Below are 17,584 nucleotides of genomic sequence, written 5' to 3'. Positions count from 1 at the left end.
TGTTTGATTGTAAACTTGTTTATTTAATTTGTGGTTATGTATATAATTGTGATGAATATAACGACGTGTTGCCCAAAATATCTTATTATGTATTGTCATTTCTGCAAGTTTAGAATTTAGGGTGAACCTCCCTCAAATAGAGGGAATGCTGTCAATTTTTTTTTTCAGGTGCTACAAGTTTTCGGTGGCCAACCGGCGGTTAGGCCGCCGGTAACTACGATACCGGACGGCTTAAGCTAAGCCACTGATAATTCCGTTAAACCGTCGGTACAATACCGGCGATTACCGATGACTACCGGCGGTTATCCGGTGAAAAGCCGGCGGTGTATGCCGCTGGTATTTTCGTCGGCCTTGACCGCCGGGTGCCGTCGGTAAAATAATCAGCGGTGTACCGACGCTCGCCGGCAGTTAAGCGAACACACGACGGACTCTTTAACCGTCGGCATACCGTCGGTAAAGTGACCGTCGGTAATATAATCGGTGGCTCGAAGGCTGAAAAACCGCCGGTTACAAATCCGGTAGTCACCGGCGGTATACACCTCCGAAAAATGGCCGCCTAACAGAACCGCCGGTAATAAGCCGCTGGTAAAAGTTTCCTACGCCAATTTTACCGACAGCGTGAAAACCGTCGAGAAACCGCCGGTAAAATATAGAACCGCTGGTTTTGACTTCCTAACCGCCGGAAAAAATTGTCGGTTTTTAACGTTTTTCCTGTAGTGTCATGATCACAGTCAGCCTCATAATCAGGCATTACTTCAATTTTGTCAGACTCAAATGCTAGAATCGAGCTGGAAAACAAATGCTTGTTGGCTAATCCAACTACATTAGCCGGTGAAGACTACGAAAAAACTTGCAGCATGTGGTTCGTATTCACTGATAGGGAAGGAGACGGAGATGAGTGTGGAGAGTTAGAGAAAGCTGGTAATTTCTTAAAACCATTCCCGATTCACCAATCTAGCGGTTGTTGGACAACGGTTTTGAAGTTGGGTTGCTCTGATTTGTTACAAAGCCGGTTAAGGAAAAGGACCGAACCGTCGGCTGGCTAGTTCTCAGTTTAACCAGTTGAAACAGTCGGTCCAGTCTAATTTTTAAAACACTGAGTATTTCTTTTAGCTTTAGTGCACTAGGGAATTATGAAGGTGTTACATTAGATCATAAATGGCTAAAAAAATATTGAGGTTTATAAAAGTAATAAGAAGACTTAAAAAATCCTGATCTTATGAATTGAATTGCTAGAACACCCCATACATCCTGACAATTAGATATCTATCACATTCTGCCAGTATAGAAGAGATGTTGGGAGCCTGGTCGGATGGTCCCCTATCAAATGCAGGCACAGGTAAGGTGACAAACTAGCTCAAGCATGTTCGATTAAAGCCAATCTAGCTCCAGAATAGACCTTGTTTCGTGTGTTTCTTAGTAGTGTTAAAATTATCATAATGAGATTATCACTTTGATAACAAATTTGTGCTTGAAAATTTCAAAGCTAAAAATAATTGCTTTGAAATGCAAACTGGCTTTCAGCCACAATTGCAGGAAACTCATTTTATCAATCTTGTATTTAAAAATAAAGTGTTTCATCTCCATTGTTGGTTCGTGATGAGTTTATTAAAGTTATACAAACATTTTTCCAAAACAAAATTAAGAACATTAATGAGCTATGTTTCTGCTGTATAGAACGCATGGAAAATAAATTTAACGCTGCAGTTGACAATTGATGAAGTGAAAAGGTTCAATTCAATGGCCACAAGATAGTTAAAATTTTAAAAATCCAAAAGATCTAAACTGCAACAGCATAAAACAATCAAGCTACTGTTATTCGTAATTATCTTGAAAACTTCTGTAAACACCTGCAATAAATTCGAGCTTCAAAAAAAAAAAAATTTCAAAAACAATGACGCATGAGAAGCAGAATTCAATAAATATAGAGTACATCCACTTTTTAGAAAGACAGACTTAGTTAACATAACTTAAGACCATCAAATCTATTCATGTATATCTGAAATCTGACACTCCAAGTTCGCAAAACCAAAGAAGGAAAAAGAAAGGAAAAAAAAATAAATAAAGAAAGAAAGGAAGCGTTCAATAAATACATACACTACCTTAAAGTGTTTTAGAAACCTAGTAAGCATGGCGATAGTGAAGAGTCCTACGTCATGCACGTCGACTGGCCATGAAGAAGCCATGGAAGCAAGCCATTCTTCACTTACTACCAAAGAAACATAACAAGGACTCGTACTTCTGCACATGCCTCGTAGAGCAAAGAAGCAGAAGATGACCAGTTCTTGTTGATCAGATAGCAGATAGAAGAACACCAGAAATCCATATTAACTGCTTCTTTTCCCCTATCAGAGCCTTTATTGCAAACCATATCCCTTCTCACGAAAAAGATCCATCCCCTTAATAGTAAATAAAATAAAAAGAAAGAAATTGAAGTACTTGCATGTTGATACCATATGAGATCTTCCACCTTCTATTGGTACGTTTGGTAGACAGAGATCCTATAAGAAATTTCACACAGTAATATATGTAAGTGCTCATCATCATTTGATTTTAATGTATGTTCTTAAATAAAAAATATAAAAAATCTCAATGACAATTAAATGATAACAAGCACTTCCTCATAAAGATTTATATAAAAAAACTACTCACAAGATTTTTATTTTGGTAAAAAAGAAAAATTATCATAGGATAATCTAACCGTTTTGGAGGAGAAATTATTATGTGCAAAGTCTGGATGCAACTTATATCCGAACTCAAATTAAAGTATGTCACATCGCCTGCATACAACTTTCGTACAATCTTATATATAGTGTGTGTATTATACACATATTATGTATATGCGACTTGATTTGCATCTAATAACTTCTCATTTTGGATGCTTCAATGCTTGTGAATTTTGAATGTAATTGTTAATATCATATATAACATTAATTTGATTATGAATTTAAATATTTTTGTTCCTATTTTACACAGAAAGATTATGATATATTTATACATTTTTTTTTTATAAATCTCAACTAACATGCATGGAGGTAAGTGCAAGGCATTCGATTCTCAACCTGATTGAAAACTGATAGTACTCTCAATCATTAGTCTAAGTTGTGTTGCATTGCTTGTTAAGATAAATCTATAAAGATTGTTTTTATATAAGAATAAATAAAAGAAGTTTTTGTACCTCATTGAATTTTTTTTCTTGGTCTAATTATATTAACAAAAAGAAATTAACGCTGAGAAATAATTTCTATGATGAATACCATATAAAATCTCCATCCAGTTTGCCATGGCCTTCATGGACTGGCAAGCTAGATCGACCTGGGCTCAAGTATGCTCGACAGGTTAGCTGTCCTCTGCCTCTTACTGCTGCTACCAGCAGCAGGCTCGTCAGCCGCTACAGTGCGCTCCATCACTGCCTTCAGCGCATCCTGAATCGATTCAACCGAGTACTGCTGCTGATCCGTGCTGTCGATGTAATCGTCGGCGGTGATGACGAGAACATTCTTAAACCGTCCGCCGAGAGTGGTGATCTCAGCCTTTATCGTTCGGAGGTGGAGAGCTTTCAACGCCTTGATGAGTTCAGGGAGGAGATCGGTGCGGTCTTCACAACATAACGAGGCTGTCACAATGAGGCGGCCTTCTTCGTCGCTTGTTGCGTCGACGGTGAGCTCGTCGTTTTCGGTGGGTAATGGGCTCTCTTCGGCGATCTCTGAAGTCTGTCTCTTTAGTTCTTTCACATGCTGTATCACCTCAGCGAGAAGGGAGGCCTTGTCGGTCTGAAAATAAGTAGAGAGGATGATCAGGCGTGCGAGGTAAAGACGAGAGTGGGGTTGCTATAGGGTTGTAACAGAGAGAGTGCGTATGGTAGCTATGGGGTTTCTTTAATGATATGGCGTGCGGGAGTTGAAAGAGTGGTGGACAAGCCCGCATGCACGTTTCCAGATGGTAAAGGAATGTGTTTGTGGGCTTGGAAGTGATTGATTATCATTGAACTTTTTTTATACTTAAAAATAAAATAAAATAATGGCCGCATAGAACTTTGTCTCTGTCTCTGAAAGTAGTGCGCGTGTTTCATCTTTCTACTCAGTGTCGCCATTTTCCGGCAGACACAACTCTGCTGTAAGCTTTTTGTTCTTCTGCCCCTCTTTAACATATCAACAAGGTGTGTTTCTCTCTATCTATCTCTCTCTTCATTCCATTTCCTTTTTTATTGCATAGAACACTTGAGAGCTTGTGGGCAACATGACAACAAACTAACCTTCAATTGCAATCCTCTGATGAATCAAAATGGAGAATTTGCTTTTTGTTACAAAGATTTCTTTTTTATGATTTATCATGAGGGTAGATTTGTTTGGAATATTCAAGAAATTGGAAGAAAAAAAAATTTGAAATCCTGATAATTTATGATCAGATGATTATAGACTATGCTGAAATGATTAAAGACCTACTTTAGTGGTGCTGGGGAGGAGGCTGCGCAGCTTCGCAAGGTGAGCGTTGATCCGCTCACGGCGGCGGCGTTCAGCCTCGCTGTGGCTTTTGGACGCGGCGAGCGCCTTTGCATCCATGATCTCTTGCGCCGTCATCTTCCCCAGCTCCGCGTGAAGCCCACCAAAAGCTGTAGACACACCACCACCTCCCAGCAGCAAGGCGTCGGAGGGTCCTGACATGTACAGCCCGGCAAGCCCGATCGGGTCGGACGCGGCCAGCCCAATCGGGTCGTAAGCGAAGGTCAGCCGCCGGGAGCAGAAATCGCCGTAGAAAGCCGCAGGAGGAGGAAGCGGAGGGAGTACTGATGAAGGGAAAAAGGACCTGTTGTCCTGCCAAGGGAGAATTGGAGGGAACAAAGAGTCTCCTGATCCGTCGTGTGACTCTTGATCCATTCGAAAGGTGGAGTAACGAATTACGCTATCCAACTGGGAAGACGAAGAAGGATGCATATCTCCAACGTCGTTTTCCATAAAATTAAACTGTGGGATTCAATCGATCTCCAATAAGATCGATGTATATATATATATATATATACAAATATATAATATATATATAAGTGAATGAGATGGAATTGTATAATAAGTGTAGGTTTGTTTGGCTCTCGGTGTCTCTGGTTGGGGAGTACGGCAAAGCCCCTGCGCGGCTGCGTTTTACTTTACTCTTACGCCATTTCTCTGAAGAATATTATAAGGGTTAAAACTGGGTTCATAATTACAAGGGTAGCAGCAAGGTGTAGGCTTGCAGGCAAGGCCGACCGACCAGCGAGCAGGCGAGAGCAGAGACAAGCACAAAAAGAAGAGAGTTTGAGAGAGGGGCGGTGGAGAGAAAGGAGTAGTCGGGTCAAGGCCCACGTTCTGCGACCCCTCACTCACTTGCCTTTCTGCTTCTATCTCTGCTTTTCAGTTCCACGCCTCTCTACCTGCTTTCTCCGAAACCACGTAATGATTTTTCTTGGAATACACTCTATGTCTGCTTCTCTCTCTTTCTATTACTATCTCTTGCGTTTCTGCGCTGGGCTTTCTCTGAGTTGAGATATACAATGATCCTTTCTCTCGCTAGTGCTGTAGAGATTATAAAAATATATATACATGGAGAGAAAGAGAGAAATGGTACGGACAGGGAGTAAAGTATATTATGTGATGAAGGGGTTGGAAGTGGGAAAAGAGGAGATTAGGGCGTGTTAGGGTTTGGGGGAGATGAGCGTGGACACAAGTGATCGAGTTGGTCCCCGGGAAGAGGAAGGAGGGGCGTTGTCTTTTGAGCCCTTTTTGGCTGGAGCGTTCAAAGAAAGGAATGATGCCACCACTAGCAGAGCGCAAGAGGGAGAGAGAGAGAGAGAGAGAGAGGGTGATGATGAGCTCAGTCCCACGCTTTGGTGACGTGGGTGGAAGAAACAGTTTAGCTTCAATGAAGATCTGCATTTGCGAGTGTGCGTGTTTCAAGGGAGAGATTTTTCCTCTTTTGTGAAGAGGGCGTAGAAGTTCATTTGTCCAGTGTATGAGTTATTCGTCATTCATACATACGTAAATAAATAAATTTAAATAAATTTTTTAATTTATTTCATTATAAATAAAAAATGATTTATGATTATTTTAATTATTAATGTAATAAGTAGTAATTAATGCATGTTAGATAATTCTTAATGATAAAGAAAAAGTGTTTAAGGTTTTAGTTTTGTATAAATATTTAGCATATATACATGCATATACAAGAATAATTGCAAGAGATACTAATATTTGTATGTGAAAAAAACTGAGAAAAAGAAAAAGAAAAATTATGAGGTCTAGCCAAATTAAAATATTTCCACTAATAAATATTATTGATTACAAATAATACATTTTTCATATAAATAGACAAGGTGTTGATATAGTATGGTAGGTATGAATTGTTTTAAAAAAAAAATTCATGATGGAATCTGAATGACTACTGCGTCATTGGATCTATATTCAAGAAATCATTTGTAGCTAGTTGATTTGGTTGTTCTCTTTTGAGTTGAGAAAGATAAAAAAAAAAAAAAAGTATAATGATAGGAGTCAAAGTTGATATAGACAACATACATTTACAGTATTGGCGATAATGTGTTTCGACATTGGTAATGATGGCAGAAAAAAAGTTGGTGGGTGTTGATATTGGTATCGACGTTGTGCATTGATCTTATAGGTGATGATCACATACAATGATGTATTGACAATGTCACACGATGAATGTAGCAGGTATCATTGTTGGTGTTGACATCATGCATCATTCTTATAGACAATGACATGCATCAACATTGGTGAAGACAACTGACATCATAGTATGTTGGTTGGGAGATGATGGTTTGAAAATTATGATCGGACAATAGTAGTAGGAAAATCTGATCGTGTAATACAAGTCAAGAGATCATGCTCGACAGACAATAATGAAGAGACCATAATTAGTAGACAGAGATTGGGAGATCTTAATCAAGCTAGCAATGTTAGTTGGGAAACTACAGTTTAGCGATGATAATTAAGAAACCTTAGTCCAGTGATAGTGATCACAAGATAGTAGTCTAGTGATGAAGTCATAGTTGGACAATGGTGGTTTGGAAATAATGGTTGGACGATAGTGATCAAGAGACTATTATTAGGCAATGGTGGTCAGGAATCCATTGTCAGATAATGGTAATTAGGAGACTATATTAAGGTGATAGGATTTAGAAGACTGCGATCAAGTATGGTGGTCAGGAGCCCATAGTCAAGTGATGGTGGTTGGGTGATTATTTTTTAGTGACAGTTGTCATGATATCATAATTAGGTGATGGTGATATGGAGATCATAGTCAGGTGACGATGGTCGAAAACTATACATGTGTAATGATGGTTGGGAGACTGTATTCAGAAGATTATAGTCGGGAGGCAATGGTTAAAACATCATCCAGAGAATTTTTCCTAGCATTAGATAACCAAATAGTTTCCAAATATGACATGCTTATATTGAGCAAGTCATTGACAAAAATCCAACGAGCTTAAGATCATCAACATTTGATATCATTAAGACACTCAAATATTTAATAATTAGTTCACAATCATGGGAGTTAATATCATCCATCCATTCAAAACACTCTCAACATGCCCTTGATCTTCTCTCTATTTATTGGTCATGACACAAAAAAAAATCTATAAATAGACCCCCCATTCTTTATTGAGAAAGGGTCAAGAAAGGAAGATAAATCAGAGTTTTCTTGCAACCAGACTCTTTCCTTACCACTGCCTGGCCACCTACTGTTATTGGACTTTCGCTAAACTTTGCCGGGCCACTGACTGTTGCTGGACTTCCTCCTAATTGTTGACCTTATTTTTGTGTGAGTTAATCAGGACCAACCTATACTAGCCATTAATCTGATGGAACGTTGACAAGGCTCTAGGTGTCAATCATCTAGATTTTAAATTAGGACTTAATCTATTCAATTCTTCAAGTTAATCCTTATCTTAAATAAATTCAAACTTCAAATCAGTGCAAACTTCAAACCTATCCAAACTTCAAGTCAATCTAGCCTCCTATCAAACTTTAATCCTACCCAAACATTAACATTCATTCAGTTTATTGTAAGTTATTTGGATAATTCAAATTCAATCATTCAAATCTAAAGCCTAGCTCAAACCCTAAAATCTAGACCAAAATCCAAAGTTAAAGTCTTATGTCCTGAAAACCTCTTTGAGTGATTTTTTAATCTCTATAAAATATAGTCAAATGATCTCTAATTCTTGATCTATTAATTGCATATTGATTAGAAATATCCTTATAATCAACCTTACAAATTTGAGCTTAATTTCAGACCTATAGCCCTAAAAATGAAATCTATTTCCAAAGGTTATAAAACATTCAAATATTTACTATCTATGCCACTAGACCTTCCACCTTATGGAATTTGATCTTGGGAACTTCCCCAAGACCTTTGATCATATCCAAAACCTTAATTATGATATGTTAAGCACTAAATAATATTTTTGTAGACCCATATTGGCCTATATTAGACCAGAGGTTAAAATGATCAAAATGTCTCTTGAGGGTAAAATTGAACTTTCTTTTAAACTTCAACATGCCTAATCAAATCAAATACTAAAACTTCCTCTAATGCATCTTAAACACCATTAGGAATATACTGAACTAAAGCTTAGACCCTAGTCAAGCTTGGTTGACCAAGTCAATCTATTTTGACCAAAATATCCCTTAAGGTTTAAAATGGTCATTTTAATTCAATTGGCCTCATGTTTGCATGAGATCACTTCCATTCAACTCAAAATGTTAAACCAAACTTATTGAGCCTAAGCCCAGATCCTGAGTCAAGATGGTTGAAACCTGGTTAATTTGACCCAAATAATAATTTCAACCCTTATGACCACCTCTAATATATTCCATTGATTAAACTAACCCTCTTGAATCCAAAGCCAAGCCCTGAGTCAACTTGGTTTACCAAGTCAATCAGAGTTGACCCCAATCACCATTAAGCTTTCTTACATTGTATTAAACTTCAAGTGTATCCAAGCCCCATCAAACATTCATATCCATTCGTTTAAATGGTTTATATACATATAAATTTTCCCATGACTCAAACTAAATAAGTTTGACCAAGTCAACTGTTCATAATTGATCAAACCCCTATGGTTTTAATCAAACCATTTCTAACACTAAATAAAATCCCTCTAAATCTTTGAACCCATGCCATTTGATGATTTAGATATTCCTTAGCCTACCATGAGCTAAGTCATGGTCAAGTTGACTTAGTCAACTCAACAAAACTTAGTCAAATCACCTTATGGTCTTACACTTTCGTTTAATTTCAAATCCCTTAGCCTCATATCCCTTCCAATCCATACCACCAGCACTCAAGACCCTCCCACATACCACCTTGGTAGTCAATTTAACTAGCCAAACTTGTCAACAAGCCATTAAATCCCTTTGAACTGGTCAAATCTATATGCTTAATCTAATCTCATCCATTTTAAATCATTCTAAAAGTCTTAATCACTTTATAGAATATTCTTAAGCTAGCTTTAAACCCTAAATTAAACTTAAACTAAGCCAAGTGGTCCCAAAAGTTCATATGAGGCCAAAAACATCTTTCCACCCAAGTGTCCTTGGGTTGTCCTTTCTCCTACCCTCAAAGTCATTTTGGACACTTGGCATGCATCTGGGATCCAACCAAAATGATCCTACCCATCTACAATGGTCTTGAACTTTTGAATTAGCCAAAAGAATCAAAATGAGTCTCACACTTACCCCAAGACTCTCTCACTATCCAGTGCTTCTCCAGCCCAATTCTCAATTCATTTGAGTTTTCCTTAGCCCTCTCTACATTCTCATTTGAGTTTTCCTGCATCTGGGATCCAACCAAAATGATCCTACCCATCTATAATGGTCTTGAACTTTTGAATTAGCCAAAAGAATCAAAATGAGTCTCACACTTACCCCAAGACTCTCTCACTATCCAGTGCTTCTCCAGCCCAATTCTCAATTCATTTGAGTTTTCCTTAGCCCTCTCTACATTCTGTTGGAGAAATGAAGAGATGAAGAGATATTGATGGAAGTAGAAGAATATATTTTTTTCTCTTACCATTTCAACTATACATCATCCCTATTTATACTAGTGGTTACAAGTAGTTCTAGATTTCTCTATATATTCTAGAAACATCTATTTTTAATAAGCATTTACTTCAAAAGATAAGCATCCTAGAAGATTCTACATTAATACTTAATGGTGCAATAATCTAGATAAGGGAATACTCTAGAATGAGAAGCATTAATTTCTAATACTCCTCCTTGCTGCTCATTTTGTGACTCCAAGTTTATCACGAAGTTTTTGAAATTTATCTCTGGATAGAGCCTTTGTGAAAATGCCTGCCAGTTGTTCTTCAGATTTGCAATGTATCAACTTTATTTCTCCTTTAGCTTCTACTTCTCGTAGGTAGTGATATTTTATAGCAATATGTTTTGTTCTGTTGTGAAATACATGATTCTTAGCCATAGCGATAGCATAATTGTTGTCACAATAGATCACTATAGGAAGTTCCTGTTTTGAGCCCATATCTTCAAGTATTTTGCAAAGCCAAATTGCCTGATTTAATTGTAGCACCAGTGACAGCAACATATTCTGCTTCTGCAGTGGACTGTGCAACTGAACTTTGCTTCTTAGAACCCCAAGAAAACACACCAGAACCCAAGGTAAAGCAATAGCCTGATGTGCTTTTCATATCATCCTGAGAGCCAGCCCAATCACTCTTTGTAAACCCAACTAAGGATGATTGAGTACTTGGTTTATACCATATACCAAAATCCTTTGTGCCTTGAATATACCTTAATATTCTTTTAGAAGAACTGAAATGAATTTGACTTGGCTTTTGCATGAATCTTGAAAGAAGGCTTGTAGCATACATGATGTCAGGACAAGTAGAAGTTAGGTAAAGTAAACTCCCAATTAAGCTTCTATATGTAGCTGCATCAGTCTCTTTAGTACCATCTTCTTTCATCAATTTCTCATTTGTAACTAAAGGAGTATCTACAGGTTTGCATTCATTCATTTTGAATTTAATTAGCATATCAGTAGCATACCTTTTCTGTGAAATAAAGATACCTCCTTCTTCTTGATGTACTTCCATCCCAAGAAAGTAGTGCATATGCCCCATGTCACTCATCTCAAAGGTCTTCATCATCTCATATTTGAACGAGTTGATCAGCCTTGGACTATTTCCAGTAACGATTAAGTCATCCACATAAAGAGAGACAATGATAAGATTACTTCCTTTGATTTTCACATAGAGTGTTGGTTCACTTATACTCTTAGTGAATCCATGGTTGCAAAAATAGTTATCAATTTTGCTGTACCATGCTCGAGGAGCTTGTTTTAGCCCATAGAGAGCCTTTTTAAGTTTATAAACTATCTTTTCTTCTTTTATAATCCTTCAGGTTGTTGAACATACACATCTTCCTCGAGTTCTCCATTTAGAAAGGCTGACTTTACATCTAATTGTGAGATCTTCCAATTTTTTTGAGCTGCAAGAGCGACTACAGTCCTGATGGTGTCAAGTCTAGCAACAGGAGCATAAGTTTCAGTGTAGTCTATTCCTGCTTGCTGAGTGTAGCCCTTGGCAACAAGTCTTGCCTTACATTTGTTTAAAGAGCCATCTGAGTTAAGTTTTATCTTGTATATCCACTTAACTCCAATTATGTCCTTATTCTTAGGATAAGGCACTATCTCCCAAGTGTTATTCTTTTCAATCATTTTGAGCTCCTCCTTCATAGCATCCGTCCAAATAGGCTCTTTTGAGGCATCATTATAGCTTTCTGGTACTACTAATGTGAAGTTACAAGATTCATAGATCTCTTGTAGTGCCCGATACCTTCTTGGAGTAGATCCTGGTGAAGATGTGGAAGAAATTTCGCCTTCAGAAGTGTTTTCGTACTCCTCATTATTGACTGAGGTAGATGATGTCGGTATTAGCCCGAGGTCATCCGCTGGTAATACAGTGTCGGCTGTGGCTTGTTCTGTAGTGTTGTTGATAGACTGTGCTTGAAGAAATAGCTTGGGATCATCAGTGTTTTCCCATTTCCAAATAGCATCCTCGTCAAATTTGACATCTCTGCTAGTAACTAGTTGTTGTGTTTTGAGATTAAAGATTCTGTATCCTTTGGATTGAGAGCTGTACCCAAGAAAGATTCCTTTCTCCTATTTTTCTTCAAGCTTATGCCTTTTTTGTTTAGGAATATGAACATAACATAGACACCCAAATATTCTGAAGTGATCAACAGAAGGCTTGTGTCCACTCCAAGCTTCAATAGGTGTGATATCTTTCACAGCTTTTGTAGGACATCTGTTTAGCACATAGACAGCAGTGTTGACAGCTTCAGCCCAAAATTTAAATACAAATAATTTAAAATATTAGGTATTAAATTAATAGTTAATTAAATATAAATCTAAATATTTTCAAATTTTAAGGAAAATTATTTTAAGTCATTTCTAATATTTATTAAATTTTCTAAAATTATTTAAATTATATTTTAATATTATTTTAAAATTCATAAAATTCAAGATTTATACTTTCATATATAATTTTGGAAAAATTAATTTTAAATTATATACCTTAAATCCTTTGCATGCATTTGAGTGAGTTCTGAAATTTTATACAAAAGTTGGTTATGATTGAATAAATTTAATGGGTATTTAATTGATGGATAATTAAGAATTTAATTATCTTCCCTTTAAATTTTCTAATTATTTAAGTCATGTTTTGTCAGCCTTAAGTCAAATTGAAGTCTAAACTTTAAAAATTCATAACTAAATACTAAAAAATCAAATTCTAGCAAACTTAGTATATAATTAAGCATCATAAGGTCAAATATTTTAAAAAAACTCAACTTTATAGAATTCATTTTAATTTAAAAAGTCAAATTTTGACCGTCTAATTTATATATTAAATAATTCCCAAAAAAACCAAAAATCTAATAATTAACTAAAATCAGTCAATAAACCTTTTAATACACAATGATCACTCAAAGATAGAATTTTTAGGATGGACTACCTTGAGCTACAGGGTTAAGTGTCCTAAAGAGGTCTGATTCCTCAAGCCCACTATGTCAATGCCACGAACTGATTCAATAAAGTATACAACTTTAAACTTAATTGATTAATCATTACTTACTAAATTAAAATTTTTAATTCAACTACGTTAACTAGATTTTTATGCTAGACTAGCTTGAGCTGCAAGGCTACATGTCCTAAGGAGGCTTAGTTCATCATGCTCACTATGATAAAGCCATGAACTGATTGATGGAAAATTAATTAATATAAAACATTAAAATCAACAACAAATAAAATTTAAATAAAAATTATCAACCATCTTAAACTTAACCAATTAAATCAATTAATTTATACTGATTACTTTTGGGTAATCCGAGCCTATGAGGCTATTAACTTAGCCCAAAAAAAAAAAAGAAATAAAATTCACAGCCCTAGTATAAATAAAGATAGTAATTAATTAACACTTAAAATATATCTTTAAAATTGACATTAAGACATTAATACTTAATCTCAAATTAATATCCCTTAAACTTTCAACCAATCAAAACACTAGATAATTTTAACTAATTGTCCAACATAGGACATATCCAAGCCAAACAATCTATTTCACATAGTTTAGATGATTTGCTAGGACAATCAACTCTAATTTTAGGCTAGACCAGTATTTACTTTTCTGTTACTTATGTGTGCCAAGTTTTCCATATTTTCACTACATACTTATTGCTAGAATTATTTGATGTGATTATTTATTTAAATTTTAAACCAATCTGTGAATTAATTTGATGGACATTAGATTATCCTTAGTATAGGAACAATCTGATTGCTCACATAATTTTTTATAGGTGGTCATGCTCGTACAGGGCTATATAAATAAAGGGAGAAAAAAATTAAGCTTTCAATAAATATGTTTTATATATATGAAAAACATTAAGTCCCCCTTTAAATTAAAAGAGTATGGCCAAAATGGATGTATTTGAAATATGAGCGTAAATATTAACTAATTTTAATGTTAATTGATTAGGATAATCCTGCTGGTGATATGTAGTTTTATATATTTTTTTAATGTTTAATGTATTTAATTCAAGTCAAGTGTTGTAATATAAAAGTAAATTTTAAGATGAGATACATTTCCAACACAGAGTCCAAAGAGGAGGGAACATCCCTTATGCGAGAGTTCCCTTCTAATTGTAGAGCTAAGTCAAGACTTCTTTTAAATATCTAAAGAGAAAAAAAAATTCTCATTCTTGGAGGAGTTTCTTTTCTTTTGGATACCCAGACCCGACGAATCCAAGGAGCTTGAAGGATGAAGAAGTGATGATGGAGAGGAATCCCACTCTCAAAATCACTTGAGTCAATCTTAGGAGTAGAATTCAAGTTATTTTCTGTGGTACCCGTCCACTTTTAAATTATACAAAATTAAACTCTGGGATGTAATATTAAGTGTCACTTATCACATTAAAATTTTAATTTATTTAATTAATTTGATGATTTGTTCACATTATTTGTGCACTACAAATGCCTGCTTTTTTAACTTCTTTTGATTGCATGTTGTGTTTTATTTTAGCATGGATGCAGTCAAAGGTTTGTGAGGGAACGCTTAAAAATCTTTTCTGCTCAAAATTAAAATAAATTTTTTTAGGCTGACATAAATACTTTAACTATATAGGAAATAAGCTCGGGACAGCCGAGAGTCTTTCATGCATCATATTAATTACTTCTCTTCCTTGTTAGACACCTCATCACCTGCGGGTTCTAGGAGACCACCTAATATATTAGGGAGCAGTTCTGTCAAGCAGATATTGTGTAATCTCTATGATAAAATTATTTTAAGCCTGATTTTAAAACTACTTTATATCTAGTTTATGCATATATCGAGTTAATTAGCATTTATTGCATTAAAAATAAATTTATAAATATCAATAGTTTTAATTTCATTCCTCTCAAAGCATTAACCTACATAAAGTCAATGGGCTAATTAGGATATGCTCTAGATGTCGTCCCCTATTCCTCAAAATTTAATTAGCATCCTACCACTCTTTCATAAAAAAGATCAAACTCATGGTTTTAAAGCACTTAGGTGATTAGCTGGCTCCCTAATCTAGGCTGGGATAAATCTTGGTTTTACACAACATTAATTAGGATCAGGATACTATCATTCAATGCCAAGATTAGATTTAGAATTCATGATAGAATCAAAATCTTAAGTCCCCGCCTTCAAAAATATAATCCCACCATTCTAAAAAATCATCAACTCAAATTAAAATCTTCTTCAATCCAAAATTTAAAGCCCAACACATAGGATAGGTTGGAGTATTTCTAAAGTGTTTTAGAATCCAAAACATCTCATACCTCTTGCCTTTTGGTCTCCAGATAATTATTCAAATTTGATCCAATCTAGAATGAAAATTTAAACCTCACTTCCTTTTATATCACTCCTCGAAAATCTTCAAATAGAATTTATGTCATTTTTTAATTAAGAGTATTCGTAGGAAATTTAGATTTCCTATGATGTATTTAACTATGAGGGCTCGTGCTTGTAGGAGATTTAGAACCAAGATCAATTTTCAAAATTAATTTTTAAAATTTAATTAATCTTCTTTGGGAAAATTAAAATCAACGACAATCATTATCGTTAATGTTTGAATGATCAATAATAGGTGATGTCCTCTTCCCTCGGGAGAATATATCATTTATCGTCATGACTTTGGATGTGAAAATAACGAAATTTTGTCCAGACTATGATATATAGTTAGATACTTAGTAAAATGTCATTCAAACCCTTCGGAGTCAGATGTAGTTCTTGCTCGAATTTGACTATCATAATATGGATGAAACTTTCAGTTTCGTCATCCAAACCCATTACGGAACGATATCTTCTCCTTCTGAGGAGATATATTATTCATAATGATGCGCTCAATTTCAAAATTAAAATTCTAAAGATTAAATTATCTCAAAGAAAATTAACTTTGCAAACTAGTTTTTCAAACAACTTTCAACACAAACACCGACCATAAGGTGTCTTCAGACATCCGCCCGGCCACCAATTGATGCTGAATTTACACCTAGCCACCAACCTTCATCAGAATTCCATTTGATCTCTGTTTGTTGCTAGATTTCAACTTGATAGTTGAATATTGTAATCAGATTGTTCTCAACTTCATGGACGAATCAATCCTTTGTAATCTATTAACACACTAGTGAATTCATTTCAATTGGGTGTGGTCTTGTGATTTTTCTCTTTAGAGTTTTTCACATTAAAATTCTTGTATTTCTATTCTCTCTAAGTTTTTCATACTTTATTGCCATAAATATTCTAGCGTGCAATAATTAGAAATATAAGTATAATGAAAATACCAACAAAAAAGTAGTTATATAGAATATAATATTTTTTGTTAGTATTTAAACTTCATTAAATAACTTTACTGATGAATTATATCAATTTTGATTAAAATTTAAAATAAAATATGTTGAATAATAAAATTTATTTTTAAATTATTAATATCAATTATATTATTAATTTCATCCTATTATAATTAGATTATGGTTCAAAGTCAATAAAAAAATAAAAATTAATGAATTACAATAATATTTTTGCAATCATGCAAATTAAAATTTAGATTGAACTTTTTTTTTTGGTTAAAACCCACCGACGGGCTTACGCGTTAATTAGGGAAAAAAATACACAAGTCCTTAAAGGGAATTCTAGCCCGCTAACGCTCGAAGAGCTACAATCAAAAATAGAAAGAAAACCTAAGAGCCCGAATTCCATGCTAAACAAAATACAATGAGCACTAATAACATTCTAAGATCCCAAAAAAACCATGGGAAGAGAAAAACAAAGACAGCTTAATCTACCAATCAGCACACGAACCCTGCACAAAACGAGCGCGATGCTTCAAAAACCTGCACACCAGGCAAGCAGAGATACCAGAAAAGGATTAAGCCGTCCAACAAAAAAGCAAAAAAACAAAAAACACAAAGCAGCTGTGGAAAAAGAAACTCCCTGAATGAAGAAACAGCCGACCGAGGTCCGCTCCATCCAGCCACACCCAGCACAACCCATCACCAGCAGGGACAAAAAGACAGAAAAATGCAGCAGCTAATACTAAGAATAAAGCAGGACAACCACCAAGAAGAAGCCAGCAGAGAACAGCAAACCAAATACCACATTAAAAAGCCCAGCAACCAACAAACAGAGGAAGAAACACCCCAACAAGGAAAGACCGAATATTAACCCAAAACATAGGGAACTTTCCTCTTATCCAAATTGATCAAGCCTTGAATTTGCACCGGTAGATTAGCAAAAGTAAAATCAATAATCTCAGAAAACCTGGTACCAAAGAGGGCCAAGGCACTGGCAGCAGCATTAATCTCAGTCTTAACCACATTATAAGAACAATCCAAAGAGTTTGTTAAGACCATAACCTTTCTATGGCTATAAAATAAAGCATGCCCGCAACTAGTACCATCCACGTCCAACAAAACAGATTGATCAATGCTAAGATTACTCTCCACAACCACATTACTAACATCCAGGCTAACACAGAGGGAAAGCCCGTAA

General features: G+C 35.4%; 1 protein-coding gene across 1 annotated transcript; it reads right to left on the bottom strand.

The window, feature by feature from the left end:
- Positions 1-1,934: 1,934 nt before the first annotated feature.
- On the bottom strand, positions 1,935-5,468 carry LOC110112072 (transcription factor bHLH30). The gene is made up of 3 exons (XM_020844159.2): positions 4,446-5,468; positions 3,258-3,773; positions 1,935-2,501 (listed from the first exon to the last, which is right to left on the bottom strand). Exons 1-2 carry the CDS (start codon positions 4,953-4,955, stop codon positions 3,306-3,308), a joined length of 978 nt encoding a protein of 325 aa, XP_020699818.1. The 5' UTR covers positions 4,956-5,468; the 3' UTR covers positions 1,935-2,501; positions 3,258-3,305.
- Positions 5,469-17,584: the final 12,116 nt, after the last annotated feature.

Source organism: Dendrobium catenatum, unplaced genomic scaffold (assembly GCF_001605985.2).
Source record: "Dendrobium catenatum unplaced genomic scaffold, ASM160598v2 fragScaff_scaffold_370, whole genome shotgun sequence".
NCBI classification, from domain to species: Eukaryota; Viridiplantae; Streptophyta; class Magnoliopsida; order Asparagales; family Orchidaceae; genus Dendrobium; species Dendrobium catenatum.
Note: the sequence above shows the minus strand (reverse complement) of the source record. Positions and strands in the feature narration are given on the sequence as shown.

Bases quoted from the DNA above. Each gene is read 5' to 3' on its own strand.
- LOC110112072 (XM_020844159.2), bottom strand. From the start codon at position 4,955: ATGGAAAACGACGTTGGAGATATGCATCCTTCTTCGTCTTCCCAGTTG. The intron at 3,774-4,445 runs GTAGGTCTTTAA...ACTTATTTTCAG, and splicing joins TCCTCCCCAGCACCACTAAA to ACCGACAAGGCCTCCCTTCT.